This window comes from Dysidea avara, chromosome 9 (genome assembly GCF_963678975.1).
Source record: "Dysidea avara chromosome 9, odDysAvar1.4, whole genome shotgun sequence".
Lineage (NCBI taxonomy): Eukaryota > Metazoa > Porifera > Demospongiae > Dictyoceratida > Dysideidae > Dysidea > Dysidea avara.
In genome coordinates this window covers 20,151,000-20,172,626 of record NC_089280.1, presented here as the reverse complement: position 1 = coordinate 20,172,626, position 21,627 = coordinate 20,151,000, and the positions used below count along the sequence as shown (strand labels likewise).

Sequence of the window (21,627 nt, the reverse complement as noted above, 5' to 3'; positions counted from 1 at the left end):
AATTCTAAAATTAATAATTTTTATTTGTAAAAATTTAGAAATACCTTTAAAATCTACGTAGTTACAATAAGTGCTAAACACAAGTACCTTTAAAAATCATATCAGCATAAACTATATAATTATGGGAATATAGTATTGTGTGGGTTGTACATCTGTCATGTTGAGAAAAGTGTTTGAGCAAATGATTTGTAGTCAAGGGCACCAGGGACTTTATCTGGCCCTTGGTAAGGTTTCATCCGTTTTATGCAGTAATCTGCCTGCTCCCTAGATAATGCCTAAAATATTATAATATATTAATATACAGCTATGTGGTCTGAATGAGGGATGCTTGCCTGGTAAAGTTCTGCCTCAGTGACATACAGGCGGTCTCCTCCAGCTGTAATAGCTTGAAATGCTTCTTCAACTTCTTGTGCTGAGTCAACATTCTCAGTTTCTCGACTGATCATAAACGTCATGAACTCCTGAGCTGATATCTGACCAGTTCTGGAGAGTTAAATGTACAAATCAACTATGTTGTATGGTGAATACTCTGGTCACTGCGAAAACCCAAATGTCATTGATGTACAAAGCAACCTGCTTAACATGGCTACAGGGTACCAGCCAAATTAAAACCAGGCCTTCAGGTTGGTCAGAATAGACAGGTTTATCCGTACTATTAAACAGCTTTACCTGTTGGGGTCCACTGTGTCAAGGATGGCCTCAAATTCTGGATCAGTTTGTCCTTCCTCTAGTAAGGTTAGATCATATCCTAGTGATCTGAGGCATGACTTGAATTCCTGTATGTCCAGCTTCCCACTACGATCCTTGTCAAAGTATCTAATAGAACAGTCAAACTGTAAATATAATGTATACATTCGTGTGTGTGTGTGTGTGTGTGTGTGTGTGTGTGTGTGTGTGTGTGTGTGTGTGTGTGTGTGTGTGTGTGTGTGTGTGTGTGTGTGTGTCAGTGCATGCGTGATTTACACCACACATAATGCACCTAAATGAAGCCATGAATTCCTTCAGTTGTTCTTCAGTCACTCCAGCATTATTCCTAGCTTGTATCTGTTGCTCCAAGTTGTGTTCCATGCGCATCACAAGTTGGCCCAGCTGATCCCACTGCTGTGCCAGCCCAACTGTGGTATGCTCTGTATACCTACACAAACACACAAATACTGCATTACATTGTACATGAGAGTGCCACTAACTTGTTATCAAGTATAAGTGCTTCTTCCATCTGAGCTCCAAGTTCTTCAATCTTCCTTAACATCTCCTTACGGTGTGCAATGTCATCTTTCTTTGCCTGTGAGAAAGCATTAAAATTTTATTGCTTCATTTCTGTGTGTACACAAATACCTTAACAGCTTCCAGCTGTGCTTCTAATGTGCCTGACACATCAACCAGCATGGCTCTGGTCTCTGTAAGTGATGTGTGAAAGTTGTTAGCATGTTGAGCAAATGTTTGACGTAGTTCGTCATTTCTTTCCTGCCGTTGTGCCTCTTTATATAGTTCAGCTTCTCGCTCCTACATTAGTCAGATAAGATTAATACAGTATGATACAACAATACCTTGATGGTCTTTTGAAGGTTTTGCCAACTATCGTCAAGTGATTCCATGGTAAACCAAGTATACCTGTATTACAAATATTTTGAGTACACATATGAACTAAAATTAATATTTACTAACGGATTGTTTGTGACATTGTATGATTTTATTTGACGGTCAAGAGTCGATAATTGGATTAGCTCAGATTTTGCTGATGCAAGTGATGCTTGAAATTGGCTGTGTGCATCTCTTAGTCCCTGTAACGTTGTTGTCATGGTAATTCTATTAATATTAAATAATCACCTTGATTTCTTCAATTGAATTACATCTAACAGAATCAGTAAGATCTTCTTCAACATTTTCAAACCAACTATTGAATGCAGATGCCTTTTTAGCAAAGCTTAAGAATAATTCTTCAACCTGTGTAGCACAGAAGAAGTATTCATATGTAAATGAATACCACAATAGTATAAATATAACACTACCTTCTTGAATTGCTCTTGTGAACGAAGCAGACGGTTTTTTCTTGCTTCAGAATCTTTTAATAATTTTTCCCACCTTTATAAGTAATGAAACAGCAATTATTATTATTATTTAAGCTATCCAAAATTAATGTATAGTGTAGTTCTTTAGTTCCCAGTCCACTATGTACACATCTTTTCAGAAATATAGGCCAAATTTTCTACACTGATATATATAAAAAGTTCCAGAAATGAACCGTATGCATAGCAACAGCGGGGGGGGGAGGGGGGTATGGGGGTCAGAATCCTTCCACTTTGTAAAATTGAGATACTCTAATAGAGCAGTCATGTATTCAAATAAAACATTCAAATCCAATTTATAAAAAAAAATCAAAAATTGCCACATGCTGCTGATTCACACTGTGTAATTGTACCAAGTCCCCTCACTTGCCCTTTGCTAATAATAAATGAATGCCTGAAAGAAATGTTATACTTCTAATAGAACAGTCAGGTAACCCAAAATATACTCTAATTGAGCAGCCACAACTAAAGTCCAAATTTCGTAGCTTTAGATACATAATTACCATTTGGAATTGCCTTACATGGGCACTTCAGGGCCAAGAAACCTTGGTTGTAATATAAAAAGAATAAAATGCACGGAGACATTTGCTTAGTTCTTCACCCCTTTAACCAAGTTTATGATAATCATACCTTTTAGTGACTTCTAAGTGACGTTGTTGGATTTGTACAGATTTTGAATGCTTGTTTGCTACCAGCTCATCCTTCAGTGAAGTCAAGTTGGCAATACTTTCGTTTTCAAAGGCAACTAAACCAGCATCGAATGTCTCTTGTTTTGTTATCAAAGTCTGTACAGATGAAATGTCCTTTCCATAATCTTCAGACTTCACTTGACTTTCTTTATCACCTGTGCAAAATTTATAGTTACATTATAGTATTTCTAATTATTTATAATTGCATAGAACTGTAAAATTATTGTAATACCAAGAGTACTCTTGGTAATACCATACAGTAGTTAATGCCTGTGACATCCAAATTTCTCTATTTTCGGGTGAAGGTGTTTTGCCAAAATCCTAAAGTTTTATCACAATCACATAATATCTGAGAGATACATGGAACTACAGAGAAATCATTTACGTCTCACACGTACGTATAGCAATCGCAATTATGCTGGAAAGTTGGCAGCTTCATAAATTTGCACATCACACCACTGTACAAACTTACTGGTCTATTACAATTACAAAGACATAGCAACAACATTCATGTATATTGGAGGAAGAGTTTCCCACCTGTTTGGAAAGGTCACCTCTAAACCAGATAATTACAAAGTTTTCACATGGTAAATTTGTACAACAATTTATTGTCTAATGAAACCACAGACTACTTATTGTGACCAACACAAACATGACCACACAACCTAGTATTTACATGCTTATCAACCACCTCATGAGTGAGGCCACTGCCCTATCATGAGTTTTTAATAGGAGTCGCTGCTCTTGTTGGTTACATTTACCATAGTTTACAACACTGCTTACAAATAATACGTATCTGTATAGCATTAAAATAAACAACCTGTGTACAGTTTTAAGGAAGAATTTGGGATGCATGGGCCGGGGGGCTGAAGCACACCCCTCCAAATTTTTACTACATGCTAGCTAGAAAGATAGTAGGAGCTACACATTACAGGTGCAATTGCATCTAAAGCATACATGGGCAATGAAAAGAGTGAGAAGAAAAGAGCTAATCTCTTCTAGGAATCAACAAGAGGTGGTCAAATTTATATTTCAGGGGTAAACTACCAAAAAGCAGCAAAAAATTGAAATACTCTAATAGAGCAGTCAACTACTCTAATCAAAACATCCATCAATGAAATTCTTCAAAACTATTAAGAACAAAGACCAATTCCTAGACCCATTGAGCTTCAACTTTCAACTCAAACCCTTTGGAAATCCTAGATCTGCCCTGCAATTCTGTAAATAACTTACTGATCCATGATTCAATCACATCAGCCTTCCAGTTGAATTGTAGAAAAGCTGCCGAGTCATTTAGTCGAGCTTTACGAGTTTCTGCAGCAGTTTTCAGAGCCAACAGTCTTTTCTGTAAAGATAACATAAAATATAACAACCACAAGATCATGATTGTATTACATCCATTCCAGTAACTCTTGACTGTATCCTGTCCCCTTGATAATTACCCTATTTAAAAAAAATAATATAGGATTTGCAAATACCTTTAAATACATCATTACCTCCTTTATTAGCTGTTGACCTGAAGTAGATATTTCAGTAACTCTTCCGTGATGGACTTGAAGATCTGTCTCAAATGCTTCATGCTTTTTCAATAGACCCTGTTGACAGAGGTACAAAATGTAATGACCAATACAGCTACTGCATCCATACCTGTACTGCAGCTAAAGTATCTCCGGAATCTTCCGCAGATACAAGTGTATTCTTTTCACCTATCCATGATTCTTCTTCATCCACGTTGGCACAAAACTGTTGGTAGGCAAGTGAATCCTCTAACTTCTGTTTCCTGCTGGCCGAGCACTGTTTAAGTTCCCTCCACATGTCTTCAAGTTGAGAACAACGATGTTGAATATCTGCCATTGCTTGTTGATCAGTGGCCATCAACAGTTGACCATTCTGTAGCACCGCCTGGAAATACACATTGTAATTTTCATTGTGGTGGGTATATAGAACCTCTCTGTCTGACCTTTACTTTGCTGTCATGACCGTCCAATTCTGCTTCGAACCGCTGGTGTTTCTTTAGTAAGTTTTGCACACCTGTGAGATCTTTTCCAAAGTCTTCTGTGCTAGCTAAAAGCTTTTTCTCTCTGTAAGAAAATCACGAGGTATTCTAAAAAAAATTATAGTAGACACATACTTTATCCAGCTTTCTTCATCATCAATTGAGCGATAAAACTGTTGTAATGTTAGTGAATCATTTAGCTTTTCTCTACGAGATGCTGCTAGTATTTTTAACCTACAGAATATGTCACAGTTATGTATAAAATGAGTATAGCGTAGCAACCGTCTCAATACTTTGCATATTGATCGTTGATTGCTTGCGTTTTAGCTTGAATGCTATCGGCATCGAAATGGCCTTGATCTACAAATCTTTGAGCTTGTGCATTCAAATCACTGATACGATCCTATGTAACAGATTGATCAACGCAGTGTGAAAATCAATAGAAAATCTGCTCACCTCATGTGCAGCTATGTCATCTTCAATGAACTGATGTTTCTTTAGTAAGTTTTGTACACTGGCCAAGTCCTTGCCAATGTCTTCAGATGACAACAGAGCTTCAACCTAAATAGTGAAATATATTACTATTGGCTTCAAAATTGAATAATATTTACACACCTCTCCTAGCCAGAAGTCAAGGTCTTTAACACCAGTGTTGAACAACTGTTGTTGATTAGCTTCTTTAAGCTTCTGGGTTTTCTCATTGCTCTTAGCTAGCAGCCCCTCCCACTGATCATTGAGTGCATCAATACGTTGTCTCACTTCAGGATCGCTACCGGCACATTGTCGATTATCGATCAGTGCTAAATATTTGGTATAAATATGGCATATGTCAATGTAATTTACTGGCTCACTTTGACCCATGTTGATGACTGCAAAGACTCTTTCTTCATTGGCAGCAACTTCAGCCTCAAATGCTTGATGTTTCTGTAGCTTGCCCTGTTAATAAATTTACAATACACAATATTCTCCATATGTTAAAATGCTTACTTGTAAGTTGGTTGGATCTTTGTAAGATTCATCGCTGGCCGTCTGCATCTTTTCCATCATCCATGTATCAACCTCATCAGCATCTCGGTTGAACTGCTGTAGTGACTGACTCTCACCCAACTTGTTTCTCTTAGCCACCAGAGCAGCTTTTAGCTTGGACCATCTGTATGTGAGTTCAATGAGATATAAAAGTGAGATTTTGTGGTTGTTTACCTTCCCAACACATCTGCTCTCCGTTCTGCTATCTCAGCTGCCGCATAATGTCTGCCTTGAATAAGTTCATCAGCAAACGTCTGTAGTGATGCAATCTTCTCTTCCTATTAAAATAAGAAATACACACTTAGTGGAAATATTCCATAAATAGAAAGAAATTAGTGGAAATATTCCATAAATAGGCAGAAATGCTTCAGAAATTAGTGGAAATATTCCATATACTAATACAAGTTAGTTGACTGTTCTATTAGAGTATTTCACAGTACCTGTGCATTAAGTGATTTGTCAAAGTCTTCATGTTTTTTTATTAATGCTTCTACTCCATCTAGAGATCCGCCCACATCTTCAGTGGCTAAAAATGCTTCTCTGGTTGCCATCCATGCTTCAGCAGCCTCAACTTCACGGTTGAATACCTGGAAGTTATAAGTCCAAATAATTTAATTAAAATAATACCATCAAACCTGAAGGTCTAGACATTGTTTAAGGCGTTCTTTCCGGTTATTCCAAGCCCTGTACACACAATATGAAAACAACAGTTTACCAATTGAATAAATAAATCACCGTTCTAGGTTTTCTTTTTCCGTTTTTACAGTCTGTAGTTTCTCATTAATTTCAGTACTGGCATAATGGTTGTTAGCTAGTAGCTGTAACCCAAATGACTCAAATGTTTGAAAACCAGCAGCATGGGTATCTATTTCCACACGTTGTTCCTAAAATAGATCATAAATAAAAAATGTTTGGAATTCACAATTGTTTTGGCATTACTTGGTGGTGCTCAAGAAGGGATTCTGCACGGCCCACGTCAGTAGCAAGCTCATCTGATGATACAAGAGCTGTTATGGAGTTTAACCAAGACATGAGATCCCTGTAAGGCATTGATGTCATTGTAAAGTAGGCAAATATTGCATCACCTGAAGTCATTGAGAAATCGTTGCAAGTCATATGACTCTAGAAGTTTAGCTTTTCTCATGGCAGCCTAACAAGTCGGTAGTAATTAAAATAGTTGGGTATTCACAACTTGGCACCTTAGCTTGAAGTTTTGTCCAACAATCGTTCACCTCCTTTTCCTTAGCTTTTACTACTTTGGTATTTCCTGGTTGGGCTGAAACTAACTGAGTTACTTCTTGGCCTAAAAACTTGATCTACAATTAAAATAAGTAATTGGTTAAAGAATAATTAGGTTTAAGTTATTATTTGACCTTGTCTTCTAAGGCAGCCAGATCTCTTTCTAATCCTTCGTGTTTCCTTTGCAGGGCTTGAACACTGGCTAAATCACGTCCATAATCATCTGATGATAATGCAACATCTTTTTCGTTTATCCAGCCTTTCGTCTCGTCAGCATCTCTGTGGAAAAAAAAATTAAAATCATATGCAATGTGGGGTACGTGGTAGCATTAATCAAAATCATTACGAACCTGATAAACTTTTGAACTTCGTGGGAACCACTTAAAGCTTTCTTTCTGTTCTCAGTCATAGTCAACAGTGACTCCCAATGACCAATAAGTGTCTGTAAACAATATTACAATACACTAACTAAATTCTTTAATGTTTAACAATCCGTAAAACAACACAGATATGATTGTAACATGCACACCTCCACTTCGTGTTGTATCGTGTCAGTATCGGTGTGTCCCTCTTGTATCATTTGCTCAGCCATTTCGCTGATGCCGTTGAGACGGGCTTCATTGGCCGACAAATCTTTTTGTAAGTCATTAAATTTTGTTTGTAACACTTCAACATGCTCCAAGTCTTTCCCTAGCTCATCTGAATTAACCACAGCTTCCTAAAATCAAGAAATATAATCATGTTTTTTTAAAAAGTAAGGGATTACTTTATCATTTATCCAAGACTCTAGTTCGTTTATTTCTCTACTCAGTTTATGTCTTTTACGAGACTCATCCAATTTCTGTTTACGCTCTTTAGCTAACTGCTGTAAATGTTTATACCTACAAAAACAATATAATGAGGGAGGACATTGTACAGGCAATGATTATCAGTGTTAATATGGGAAACATTCTAACAGCTACTGGGCGTCTCATCCACAAACACATAACAACATACAGGTGTGTATGTCAAGAATTTGTCTATGACCCTATTAAGGCTGTTGCCTGTTTCATGTTTGAAGACTGTATTATAGTCTATCATGTCAATGGAATTCAGTGTATTATTATAGCAAGAACTTTCCAACTATTTCAATTCTCGGCTAATTGGCAATTAGCTGATTGCCTGAAGCACATACCGTTCGTTGATGGTTTTTTGTCGTACTTCGATGCTCTCTTGTTGTTGTTCTGGTCTCATTGCAAACGATTCCCGTCTGTTGAGAGGTGGGGCATCTGTTTTCTTGACGTAGACTGCAGGAACAAAGCCCTGCTTGTCACCAAGCTCAACCTTCCACCAATCCTACAAATACAATCTGATCTGAACTTGTGCATGACGGACAAAAGTTGGTTTCTTGCAGAACATGACAAAAAATGAAGAAAAAGTGTTAACTCAATCAAAAACACAGGTGTAGAAACTGAAACACAGTAAAAATTAAATGCCAATTACTAACAAGTCCACAATGACATGATATCACCAAACCTCACCTTGTGTGATGTATTCAATAGTACCATGACATCACCCTTCTTCATTGCCACCTCTCGTGCACTCTTTGGCTGGTAGCTATACAATGCCGTGACATACTGCTTGTTTGTTTTAGGTGGTGACTGCTCTACCATGCTTGCACTTGGTGGCTGCATTGTGGGAAACAGAATACATACAGCAGGTGTGCATTTAAGAACAGCAAGTAATCAGCATGTAACATCATCCTTCCTATTCTGTAATTCCATGTAAGAATGTAACATTATTTGATGATTACTTAGCTTACATAAAACACTAGTTTCTACATGTATGTTATAGCCTAATACGTCTAAAACAAGGATGGGAAGTGCATTGTAAATATTAGCTGACATACATTACACTTGCTGGCTTGTTCTTTCAGTGTCTCCACTGTCGAGCCAAATGCGGTCACATCTGCCATTACTGTTTCATGTTTTTTAAGTAAAGCTTGTGCAGAATCTTCGTCTTTTCCATAATCGTTACTAGCAACAATTGGCTCCTTCTCTTTCATCCACAACTCAGCTTCACTAGCGTCAGAAAGATATTGTTGTGCCATCAATGACTCTTCTAGGCTAGCACTGCGGTTGGCAGCCTTCTCCTAGATTTAAAGAAATAAATATAGTGATGCTATTAAGGTTAACTGACCTTTAGCGTTTCCCATTTTTCTTGAAGGTTGGTTGTTTTAGCTTGAATGTCACTGGCACGATAGTGACCTGTGTGTCAGTGGGTTGGTGATTTGCATTTTAAATTTAAAACGCTTACCTTGCATTACCATGGCTTCACCATCCGAGCAAACCTTCTTAACTCTTGCCTCGTGGCCAGTAATCTCAGCCTGGGAAAGGATGACTGAACGTTATCAAGTAAATACACATGCACACACTTACCACAAGTGCCTGGTGTTTCTTCTGTAAGTTTTGTACTCCTACAAGATCTTTGCCTGAAAGGTACAGACACATTTAAAGTGCTTAAGAATCATTCTACACTTCCTACCCCAGTTAGTTGACGATACGGCTGCTTCTTTTTCCCGAATCCAGCTCTCTTCATCTTCAATTTCACGAAATATTTGCTGTAATTGGTGAGAAGCCTCCAGGTTAGCCTTGCGTTTGGCAAGTGGATCCTAAAAGGACGCGTAGTTACAAAAACTCCATTTTCAGTCATAAATCTAACCTGAACATTCTCATATCTTGTAACCAAAGCCTGTTGCTTTGAAACAATAGCATCTGAATCAAAATGATTCTCAGAAACGAATCCCTCCGCTTGTTGGACAATTGAATCAATTCGATCCTGACAATATTAGGATATTGATTGTATGAATTGCATAATATTTTCATACTTGGTGGGCTGCTATGTCTGCTTCTAATAAGATATGCTTCTTTTGAAGGCTCTGAACACTAACCAAATCCTGATAAAACATGTAATTGCATTATATAATGTCATCAGCTTCCTCGTACCTTTCCCAAGTCCTGAGATGCTAGATGACCCTCAACTTCGTTTAGCCACAAATCAATATCCTCTACTGCCCTTTAGAAACCATATAAGTGTGTAATTGGTTATAATTGAGCTAGCCATATCAAAGGAAATTAAATTCATTCATTTGTAAGATGTTCAGTTTAGCGTGTGTGGAAACATTACACTACAACAATTCATACCTGTTAAATTGTTGCTGTTGGTTAGCTTCCTGAAGCTTCTGACCTGCATATGAAAAACGTGTCCTAATTTTACCAGCACATCTGACACCCCAAACATAATATACTATATATGCACACGCTATACACACACTACACACACACACACACACACACACACACACACACACACACACACACACACACACACTACACACACTTACATTTATCATTTGACAATGCTAGCAGTTCACTCCACAGTTCCTCTAGTGACTCAACCCTACTCTTAATCTCATCTGAAGCATAGTGACCATTGTCCACAAGTTTCTCCCCATCTAAAGTAACACTGTCCACCCGACCCTTGTTAGCAGTCAGCTCAGCCTCAAAAGCTTGGTGTTTCTGTAGCTTGTTTTGTAAGTTACTTGGGTCCTTTAGAATAAAATTTTAAAAAACACTTTCTTTTAAACAGAGTTCGCTTACTCGATATGATTCATCACAAGCTATTTTGTTCTTTTCTGCAATCCACAAACAAGTTTCTTCAACATCTCGTAAAAACTGCTGTAACTTTCGACTGTCTTCTAATTTCTCTTGCCGAGCCTTTGCCATAGCATGTAGTTGGGCACGTCTATCCAGTACCTAGGACAGCAAATATTTCTGTACCTTAAATAACTCAACCACAATTCTTACTGATTTCTTTCTAGCTTCAACATCTTCACTGGCATAGTGGTTAGCCTGTATTAGGCGTTGTGCACTCTCATCTAATGCCTACATAATATATTCATTGAAGTGGTAAAGGACAAATACGTAAATACATCTGCTGTACTTTAAACTTCTCCTCCCAAGCCACCAAAGTTTTCTCAAAGTCTTCATGTTTCTTAATCAACACTTCAACTCCATTCAAGGAATCACCCAACTCTTCTGCAGCTAAAAATGCCTACAATGAGAGGGAATTAAGTGTTTTTATCACATTTCTTGTGTTGTGTGTAGTACCTCTTGCTTGCCCATCCATCCATCTGCTTGTTCAGCTTCACGAAGGAACACTTGTAGCTCAATGCATTGGCTGAACTGTGCTTGTCGTTCTTCCCACAGTTTTAGAAGAGCACTCTTCTCAGACACCAAGGATACCAGCTTCTCTTTGATGTCTTCTGATGCAAAGTGGCCGGATGAGAGTAGGGATTGTCCAAATTGTGTGGTCGCTTTTATCACATCTTCTCTTGCATCCAATTTTCCCTAAAATTGTTATTAGTTCATGCATATGTAGGAGTAACATGTTCGAACTTTCTGTGCAAATTCATAATCATCTAAACCAAAATTATTATTGGGCAAAGTGACAAAACAGAATAGTGTCTGTGTATGTATGTATGATGTAATACCAGCTATTAAACAAATAATATTTCTGAGATTTTCTACAAATACAAGAAAAAAAATTTGAACCAGATGTATCATAATAACTAAACAATTCAGTTTATACCATTTAAAAAAACAGAAAGGCTGAAGGATTAAAGGATTGAAGTGGTCAATGCCATTACTAACATACACCCGTATTGGTTATACAAAGCAGAGACCAATAGCCTGGCATGATTGCTGTAAACCACCAACACACACGAAGATTGACACCCTTTCAAGCTGCACTGGTGATAACACCACTAAATGGCCAATGATTAGTGTTGATGGTTTAGTTAAGCAGTGATCACATAGTACTGAGTCATACACCATTAACCAGTTAACCAACATCGTCCTTACACCAATTACAACCAATTATCACCTTGCATAAAGACATTTGAAAACACTCTGATATTAAACACCAGAACGTATCTTAACATAAACTCTAAGGAGGAGGTATTTGTAATGGCAGTACAGTATGGTGTTCTTTAATGTCCCAATATGCTCTGTGTGTGGCATTACCAAATTTGTGTGATGGTGCTTCACTGGATAATATGGAAATAATTAGGTGTTATTACATTTTTTACAGACAGCATTGCATGCACAACAACAGGTTTCAATATAGAGAAACACCCTTTTAAAAAGGATTCGTTATAAAAAAAAATCCCAAATACGGGTAAAGATTTTTGGTGCAACAGGTATGGCCCCCAAAAATTCTTAAAGAGAAATTTTTCTGTATTGCAGTAAATACAGGTAAAAATTTCTCATGCTCAAAATGTCCATTATAAATAGTTTAACTACCTTGTGTTCATTGTGACGTTGTAGCAGTGCCTCTGCTCCAGCAACATCCTTAGCTAGCTCTTCACTCTTCAGGAGTACTGACATTTCATGCATCCATGATGACAAGTCCCTGGTGGAATATAAGGGATAAAAACATGCAAACAAATCCCCCAGCAACTATGAACTGTTACTGCCAGCAATGGGGTACCTGTGAACTAGGTACTAGGGTTGGTGCGGTCCTTTCTGGGGCTAGACAAGTAATCTACAGGAAGACTGTGCCAAGGACTTGTGAGCTACTGAATAACATACCTGGTAGACTGGGAGCAATAAAACAACAACTAGACATCACTGAGCAGAAAACTTGTGATTTTACTCTAATTGCTTGACTGGGTTTATGCACCACGCACACACAACAAAGGCAAAGCAGAAAGCACACTAGAATACTGTCTCTGTAATGGGCAGGACAAGTAACCCCCACATGAAGCCCCACTACTGTATGTGTGCACACACTATCCTTAGCATAGGGAGAGAGACAGACAAGTGGCATTATACTCAATGCATCATTCATGTAGCTACAAACTGACTGAAAAAAAAGATGAGTGAGTGAGTGAACACACACTTGTTTGATGTCGTCCTCAATTTCAATGTCTCAACTCTGGTTTCAACTCAGATTATCTGTTTTGAAATTAGCTATCTGAGCATTTATATGTGATTAGTACTATACAATGACATTGTAGTCTTTGACCACACACGCATGCACGCACGCACGCACGCACACACGCACGCACGGGGACACACACAAGCAAGCAAAGTGAGCTTGTGGCAGCACAGTCATTACAGTCCAGTGAACCAGCACTGGGTACCTGTAGCAGATTGACTACATCCCATATGCTGAAGCCTCAAAATGCCCTGTATGAACAGGAGATGGCAACACAAACTGCCGGCTGAAGTATGCAATGTTTTGTACTCTTTGGCAGATGGCATACATTGTATGCCACTCAGCTACTAGAGTAACTCCTCTGGAGCAGGACTAGCAACTCACAGGAGGACTACGCAATGTCTCATGGAAAGTTCCACAACAACCCAAACACTGCTTTGCAAGAAATGAACAATTGAATATTTGTTTCTCCAGTTGACACCAGGTCCCCATTACACAGCCAGGTAGACTACAGCAGTACAAGGAAAATTTTTTGAACGAAAACCAACAACTACAGGTAACCAAGCATAAAACCCGGAGCCTTGCATATACACACACACGTATACACACACATACACACGTACACACACACAACATGCACACATGTACACACACGCGCACACACGCACACACCTATAGTCAACTAAAAATCTCTGAAAATTATGAGACTCATCCAGTTTCTGACGTCTTTGTGATGCCTATTAAAGCATATAAAAAATACTATTGCTCCACATTTCAATAAACTCACTTTATGTTTCAATCCTTCCCAGGAGCCAACAATCTCAGCTTGTTTGGCAGCTATCTGATCAGAGCTGTCAGTGTATTGTGCCTGTAGTGTCCTGGCCTTTTCCCCTAGCTGCCGCACTTTGTCCTCCAAAGCAGCTAAATCTCTCTCAAGTCCTTCGTGTTTCCTTTGTAGTGCCTGAACACTAGCCAGATCACGACCATAATCATCTGATGATAAGACCGTGTCCTTTTCATTTATCCAACTCTTGGTTTCATCTGCATCCCTAGGATCATTGTGTACACATATAATAATGTGTATTTGTGTGTGTGCACATGTTGTTGTGCAGTGTGTGTGTATTTTGGCATACACCCTTGTCTCTGACTATGTGATGGAGGTCAGAGTTCCCTAGTTTTTCCTTACAAGCCAACAGCAGAGTTTACATCATACATACACATCATCATGCATGTCATGGATTCTAGTAGAGTCCAGGTAGATTTCAGGTCACTAACTCAGATCCCTCCTATTGCGCATGGACATACAATCATGGGTGTGCCTATCCACCCATGATCGCCTATCCACCCTCCTGGGTGTTAGCTGGAAATGGTTCATCTTTGGACAGGGAACGAATGAAGGCACTGCTTCTTGTGTGTACAGATGCATGCAAGGCACATGTTTACAATATTACCTATTAAATGCTTGAATTTTGTGTGCTCCAAACAAATTCTCTCCCTTGTGTTTAGCCAGTTGTTGAAGCTCCTCCCATGACTCATTGACACTCTGTCAAAACATAAACACATTACCCATCACAAAAAACCTACATATGTCCAATGTATATTACACATTCCATTGTAAGGACACCTAAGTACGTACAACTCTATTTATGCTTTTAAAGCTGGATTTCAAGAGGTTCAAAATATTGGAAAACTTAATCTCACTTGTTTTCTACTCTCAATTAGCTGCTGATCAGGGTGGCCCTCACGGGACAGCTTGTCAGCCAAATTGTTGATGTTTTCTACCCTAACTTGGTTAGCAACCAAATCCTGCAGTAAATAAACACAGTGATATATGCAGTTCAATTAGTGAACTATACTCATGCCTTTTGAAAATCATCAAACTTTTTCTGTAGCATTTCCACGTGTTCGAGATCTTTTACCGTCTCCTCAGCAGTAGCTATTGCCTTGCGGTCCAAAATCCACAACGAAACTTCATCTGCCTCACGCAAAAAGTGTTCCCTCTTTTGCGTGTTAAGCAGTTTATATCTTTTCTCCTCTGAACTCTCCAAAAGTGACTGCCACAGCTCGGCAACTGATTGCAAACGCTCCTAAAAATGTAACCGAACATTTAAATTATGTTATAGTTTTACTTAAGGACGCACCTCTATAATGTGCGTGGCATAGTGCTGCTGTTCAACCATTTGCTGACCAGAATTATTTAAAGCTGTAATTGAGTTATTGTGGGCTGCGACTTCAGCTTCAAATGTTTGGTGCTTCTGGATCTTCCCCTGTAGAAATGTGAGATGCACACTAAAGCCTTACTGGACTAATGTGTTTAACCTGGATATTTGTGGGGTCCTTGTACGAATCGTCTGTGGCGATTTGCATCTTTTCGTTAATCCATGTCTCAAGTTCCTCAGCATTTCTACAAAATTGTTGTAGCCTTTTTGCCTCTTCTAATTTCTGGCGCCGTTGTTTAGCGCTCTCTTTGAACTCCTGGTAGCGACGTAGGACTTCCTCTCGCTTCTGTCGCACGCTGTCCGCGCTCTCCATCCCAAATCAGCCCCACCTATGTCAACATCAAAGGAAAGTGGTTCGTAAAAGGGGGCGTAAACCTTGCAGCGAAACAATTAACAAATTTATTGACAATTATTTTAGAGTTTCGATATGGTAAGTGTTGCAAAATCACTAAAACAAAACCAGCACTTACAGTAGACGAGCAACTTGGAAGAGTAAAGGTAGATTTCTTTGTCTCCTGCCTACACACGTGATCCGAACTATCCTATTAAGCGCATCCTAGGCGCGCCAATAAACATTTATGAGAAGGCATCGGCCACGGCTAGAGAAGCGCTCCCTATGGAGGTTGTTTGGGAAGTGAGTTATTCAAACATTTTATCGTTGTTCTAGTAAAAAGCATACAAATTGATGTGTCTTAAGCAGAAAAATTGGTGGGTAAATTTGTGAATCACTTAATTTACAAAGTTATTCAGTTAAACAATTAAAATACAATCATAGACGTGTACCCTCAACTATCATATGTATTGTACTACACTATAACAATCCTAGCAAGCCTCACTGAATGTTACTCAAGGTAGTTGTGGAAGGAGGCCTTTCAATTTGTATTTGAAAGTCTGGCCCAGTTATGTTCAACATTGTGATATAATGTATTCAAGATGTACAGTGCTTCCATTGATAAAGAATTGTGTGTTGTGTACAGTGTAGGCTACTCTCCAGTGCCTGACTAAATGATCCATTTAAGGTTTGGCTTGGAAGGGGATTTAATGGTTAACAGGGTTATAATAGCATTACAGGATGTTTTGAACAGTTTGGCCCCTAGTAACATTTTAGAGAATGTCAATTCTATAACATGCACATCATTTCTATAGAGTGAATTGGAGAAAGGAAAAAATCTCCTTAGCACATCAAGCAAGGACTGGAGACCGATGCTGTTTGTATTGAAACGTAGTGCCAGTGTGCCTATGTTAACTATGTACAGGGACACCAAGAAGAGGTGGCAAAGGCAGACGGCTAAAGGCATCATAGTGTTATCTCCATGGGTACATGTGTCCATAGCACACGAGTGCTCATACAAGTATACATTTATCGTGAAGCACCCAGAAGGAACACTTATTTTGGCAGCAAAAGATGCTGAGATGATGGATACCTGGTTAGTACACCTACAGTCACAAATGACTCTCAATACTAAAGAAGGTCAGTTGCTTGTACAATTAATATGGCCAACTTTGGGACAATAAAAATGTGACCTCTATTATTGTTTCATGATGTCATGAAGTTATGTTTGGGACCTACTTGACATGATCGCTAAAATGAGATAAGTCTTTGAGGTAATGAAGGACACTGTAGTTATGTGTTTGGGACCTACTTGATATGGCCACTAAATGAGGTGGTCTTATTAATAAGGGTAATGAAGCATCCTTTAACTATGTTATGGGGCTGCTTGACATGGCCACTTATAGTACAGTGGTCTTATTTACAAGGTGGTCACTAAATGAAGTTTCACTAATTTCTGCAAAGCTAATCTCATTAGTTATGTGAATGGCGCGTGTGATTCATGTTCTATTTATTCGTTACATTGTCAATAGTATTTGGTGTTGTGTATATGGTTAGAATAGGAAGCCTTCAGTGTGTTAAATACAGTGATGTCTTAGAGACAATTTTTCTCAGCATTAGGCAGATCACTTTGTGTGCAAATAGGCTACTATTCTAATGTGTAATTTTGTATGAATGTGTAGTGCTGTTTGATATACACGCGCACGTTTTTATTTCTTGAGGTTTTACAGTATTGATGGTTCTTTGTAAATATAACTGTGCATACGCCCGGTACCGCACTGCACATTTTGTAATACTTAAAATCCCATTACACTTAAACCTCTCCGGATATTGTCACCAAACATTTATACAATTTTTAACTCATGAAAACATCATAATTATTGTATTTGCATGATCAAGTGATTTCTGCGTTTAGTGTTAGTTTTAAGACTGCAGTAAATCTAATGCTTAGAAGTACCAATCATAAATTCATAATATGCAAGGTCAGGCTAAATTTTTTTTGAAGCTGCTAAAATAGCACTAGGGATTGTTTAATAAGACACGCTTCATTTTTACAATAGGTATATTTTATGGGATAGTACAAAAATGTAATGGACCTGCTTACTACTGTACAACCCACAGTGTTCTGTAACTAGAAGCTGTAGGTACAGGAATAGATGGTCAAGTCTTTTAGCAGAAATATGTATATCTCAGGGCTCAGTCTCACATATCAGTGATATATGGCCAGGAAAGCAGCTGAGCTCGTGGCTTTCATGTACTTCTGTCGCAAACCAAAGCAATGACAATCAAATCTGCAACTTGGCCTTTAATGCACAGATTTTGCAGATGTACATATCACATGTAACCCACTCCATATATGGGACTTGGTTTATTAACACTGGTAGGATAGGCACTTGTGAGTTGTGTTGTGTTTGATGACACAGTACCAGTTAAGTACTTTACATGCTCAGGATACCTCTGAGATCTGAGTTAGGAGATGACACTTGTTGTCCCATGGGCCATTAGCTAGTTGGCAAAATTTACTGTACATTTTCAAAAGGAAAGCCATTAATGGCTACTGAAAATTTCCAGTCTTTTCTGCCATTAAATAGTGGTAACTTGTGTAAATGTAACTGGGTCTGGGAAAACCAGTCTTATTGCCCATGACAACAGATTTAATTTTTCACTAAAACACAAAGCTACATGAATAAACTATCAAATTTCACGATCAAAATCAGCTAGACTCGAGTGATCTACTTTTGCTGGCTGCTTTTCCCAAGTACAGTGGCATTCTGTACAAGCAATCTGGGGTCCCAATGGAGCTCTGGCCTGTGGTGGCTGTACAGTTCCATGGTGTTGAATAAAGACTTGTGATATAAATAGATGTCTTTTCTTTTAGCCAGTTTTGAGATCTGAATGGCCCATAACTTGGCCTAATTCATCCCTATGCCTTCCTCTTTAATTTTTTACAACAGCTTCTCACCCTCCTCCAGCCCCTGCCACCCACCCCTTTTGGAGTTCTCCTTGCACAGTCAACATCAACTGAAGTGTTGGCTACTTGCACAGTGGATGCTCTTAAAGGTAAGGAATTGGTATAAAAGTGGTACACATAGCTTCAACCATTGCTGAGCTACAACACACTAAACACTTAAAACTGACATTTCTCGATACTTTTAAATAGGCGATAAGACCAGTTTTCCCAGTCTAAGTCACAAATCTTGTTGTCAGGTACATTTTGTCTTAACAGCCATCTGTAATTATGCTGTCGTGATACAAAGCTAGTGTAACTCCTTCTTAAAGTTACCAGACATGTTTTATTTTTTCTTAAAGTGAGTGCAAGATGTGGCACTCCTGTGTTTGTTGTAAGATATACACAACATGGTGTGGTATGTTAAACAAAAAAAAGGTTCATTTTTGGCTGGTGAGGACTAAGATGTGATTATTTGATTTTTTTTTCATCAAAAGTATACATCGATTGTGTGAACTGTTGTTGTTGCCAGCTCATGGGATGGTGTTTACAACGAAGGCATGACTGACTGAAACCAAACCGAGATGATATGACTAATTCATTTTCTATTACCATTCTCATCGGTGTTGTGTTGTTTTCTTTCAACCAGCTAGTACATTAGAACTTGTTAATGTAGACCCTCAAGTACACCTGGGTAATCCAGACACTTGGTGAAGGTCCCAAAGTACAGTATCCCTTAGTACAGACATATACTAATCTAACACCTTGATAATCAATCCCATGGTATATAATTTCCTCTGTAGATGAAGTCCTATTATGTTTTTGCCTAACTAATACAGGAACACACTTCATCAGATAAAGTCATTGTACCAACAACCATAATACAGTTATGGCAACCAGACATGTGTATTATATCTGACCTCGTGATTATATGCTGGTCTTGTACTGCTTCACATCTTGACCTAACAGCTAGTTGGAATTTGGGCATGGAAATGCCAATACTATAATTGCATGGCTGCAGCTCAATTTTAAAAGTATGTAGCCAATTAATAGGACTGTGGTGCCCTGATTTTCCAGTTCCTGTGTCCTTGAGTATCCATGTTAACAGGTTCTACTATATAACCTCTGAGTTGTAATGGATGTTTTAGTGGCCATCCATTTTTGCTGCCTTTCAGAGATACATATCTTCGTGTGAAATTATATGGAGCTACGTAGGACTTGTGAGTCCAATATTTTTGTCTTTACTATGAAAGTATTTCCATACATATTCCAGATAGGAAGATGATGTAATGAAACATCACATGAACTGCATAGTACATATTTTGGGGATATTTTTTTGATGTTCTATTAATATCTTTCCTGTTACAAAGTATGAAAACCTCTAGAGTGTGTCTGATTGTGTAGGCTTTAGTGAAGCTGCTAATGAGTTAAGTGATTGGTGTAATTGAGCCAATTGGATTCATTTACATTTGATTGTTTTAGTCATTTTTCACTTCATTCTGTGAACTGTTGTCACATTTCTAATAATGCTCATCCTTTGCCTATTATCACAACGATAATTCACTTTGAAGATCAGTGTTTTTTTGTTCGTAGCCATGTCCTACACAGTAATATAACTAGTTACAGTACATCTCTTGACTTGTAACTAGTCAAAAAGTAACTACGTAGTTACAGTAGTAACTAGTTACCAGTGATCATGTTGTAAAAGCTGAAATGTTCTGCAATTTTTACACTATATGCTACAGCCGAATTAAGTAGACACATTCTGTGTATTGTACTCCATGATTTATGACAGAGAAACTGAGCTGGAAATGGTTACTTTACTTACTAACATTTGGGGAAGTGACTTTTTTCTTGGTGAGTGAAATAATCATGCAAACATTTTACAAAGTTAACAAACAAGCATATGAGAGTAACTATATAATAGTTAGACACCAAAACCAAGGGAACTAAGCGATTTAGTAACCCTGATGGCCTGAGGCTGTAGTGTCCCGAGCGCAGCGAGGGCGCTACTAAGGGCCTGAGGGGTTACTAAATCGCTTAGTTCCCGTTGGTCGCGGAGTCTAACTTATTTAGACTATGATTTAAAGTACATACCTTTATAGCCAGAGCATTAGGGTGGCGTGAAAGAGCAATGCAGAACAGCAGAACGGTTTCTTCCTGAAGTCCTTACAGTGCCCACAAAAATAATTATTTGACCGGTAACCAGAGTAACGGCTAGAGCTATAGTAGATATGCCACTTAGTCCAGAATTATTCTCAGAACACGGAGAAGAATTGTATTACAGTATTATCAAGTACTCCAGTGTACCTTTCGTGTTATAATTATTTTTCACGTACAAAATTTCCTGAGGGCGGGTTATTAAATGAACATGTGTAGGTGACTAAATGAGCATGTCAGGTGACTAAGTGATTTAGTAACCTTCTAAATGAGCTATATCATAGTCTAAAATAACTTATCCAATAGTTCAAGCTGTAACTAAGTTAATGGGATAAAAGTATCTGTTGAAGTGACCACTCCCAAAAGTTCTCTGAATACCAATATGGTAGTATGAATAGTATTGTTATCTTAAATAGTAGTACAATGATGTATCGGTGTGCATGCAGTGGGACCCATGAAATATGGGACACCTTGATTATCAAGGTGTCTTGAATTTCCAGGTCAGTGTACTAATAGATACCTTGGGACTTTAGTTTAGCTGTCTCGCCTGTCTGGGTTACATACACAAGTAACTTTGATTATACTGTACAGTTCTATGCCCCAAGTACGTAGGTCTCAAGTCCCTGGAGTCTACTGTCCTTTTGTACATTTACCTCCATCAATATTAGTTCATAGTGTTTGAAAGACCGAATGTTATAGTTAAAGCACTGCTTCATGTGTATATGGAAAATATAGCTCAAGGCAAAGCCAGGTAGATCCCAAACAAAGCTAAGAAACTTCATGACCTCATTAATAAGACCACCTGACCATGTCAAGTAGGTCCCATAAGGTGTACTTCATGACCTCAGTAATATCAAGAGTTAATAACTCTTGGTAATATGGACACCATAGTTTTTGCATAAGGGGTTTCACTACTTATTTTATGCTATTGTTATATCTAATTTTGTAAAGATTCTGTGAGACTTTCTGGAAAGT

At 38.3% G+C, this 21,627-nt stretch overlaps 2 protein-coding genes across 2 annotated transcripts in view; one reads left to right on the top strand and one right to left on the bottom strand.

Moving 5' to 3' along the window:
* Positions 1–2: 2 nt before the first annotated feature.
* On the bottom strand, positions 3–15,775 carry LOC136265537 (spectrin alpha chain, non-erythrocytic 1-like). The gene is made up of 58 exons (XM_066060409.1): positions 15,685–15,775; positions 15,315–15,543; positions 15,137–15,262; positions 14,858–15,082; positions 14,697–14,801; positions 14,447–14,538; positions 13,783–14,044; positions 13,668–13,732; positions 12,359–12,467; positions 11,165–11,404; positions 10,998–11,108; positions 10,862–10,939; positions 10,655–10,810; positions 10,399–10,603; positions 10,199–10,241; positions 10,001–10,070; positions 9,883–9,951; positions 9,717–9,833; positions 9,540–9,666; positions 9,434–9,486; positions 9,312–9,381; positions 9,195–9,262; positions 8,905–9,147; positions 8,537–8,683; positions 8,191–8,351; positions 7,783–7,897; positions 7,546–7,734; positions 7,367–7,458; positions 7,151–7,295; positions 6,977–7,093; positions 6,863–6,927; positions 6,717–6,816; positions 6,513–6,661; positions 6,413–6,461; positions 6,218–6,364; positions 5,952–6,055; positions 5,739–5,901; positions 5,603–5,687; positions 5,367–5,551; positions 5,208–5,312; positions 5,045–5,154; positions 4,887–4,985; positions 4,716–4,836; positions 4,403–4,657; positions 4,252–4,350; positions 4,151–4,198; positions 3,989–4,100; positions 2,697–2,910; positions 2,010–2,082; positions 1,828–1,944; positions 1,666–1,781; positions 1,548–1,611; positions 1,336–1,503; positions 1,188–1,282; positions 980–1,135; positions 670–816; positions 333–483; positions 3–275 (listed from the first exon to the last, which is right to left on the bottom strand). The coding sequence occupies exons 2-58, from the start codon at positions 15,525–15,527 to the stop codon at positions 156–158; spliced, it is 7,230 nt and encodes a 2,409-aa protein (XP_065916481.1). The 5' UTR covers positions 15,528–15,543; positions 15,685–15,775; the 3' UTR covers positions 3–155.
* Positions 15,666–21,627, top strand: part of LOC136265530 (docking protein 1-like) — a 13,441-nt gene continuing 7,479 nt past the window's right edge. The window contains exons 1-2 of the mRNA XM_066060402.1: positions 15,666–15,848; positions 16,361–16,685. Of these exons, the coding sequence (XP_065916474.1) occupies positions 15,831–15,848; positions 16,361–16,685 (343 nt within the window). The 5' untranslated portion in view covers positions 15,666–15,830. The remainder of the gene's footprint in view (positions 15,849–16,360; positions 16,686–21,627) is intronic.

Coding starts and splice junctions, on each gene's coding strand:
- LOC136265537 (XM_066060409.1), bottom strand. CDS start 15,527: ATGGAGAGCGCGGACAGCGTGCGACAGAAGCGAGAGGAAGTCCTACGT. Junction 7,094..7,150: donor TGGCTGCCTTAGAAGACAAG/GTCAAATAATAA, acceptor TTTTAATTGTAG/ATCAAGTTTTTAGGCCAAGA. Junction 5,902..5,951: donor AGAGCAGATGTGTTGGGAAG/GTAAACAACCAC, acceptor ACTCACATACAG/ATGGTCCAAGCTAAAAGCTG.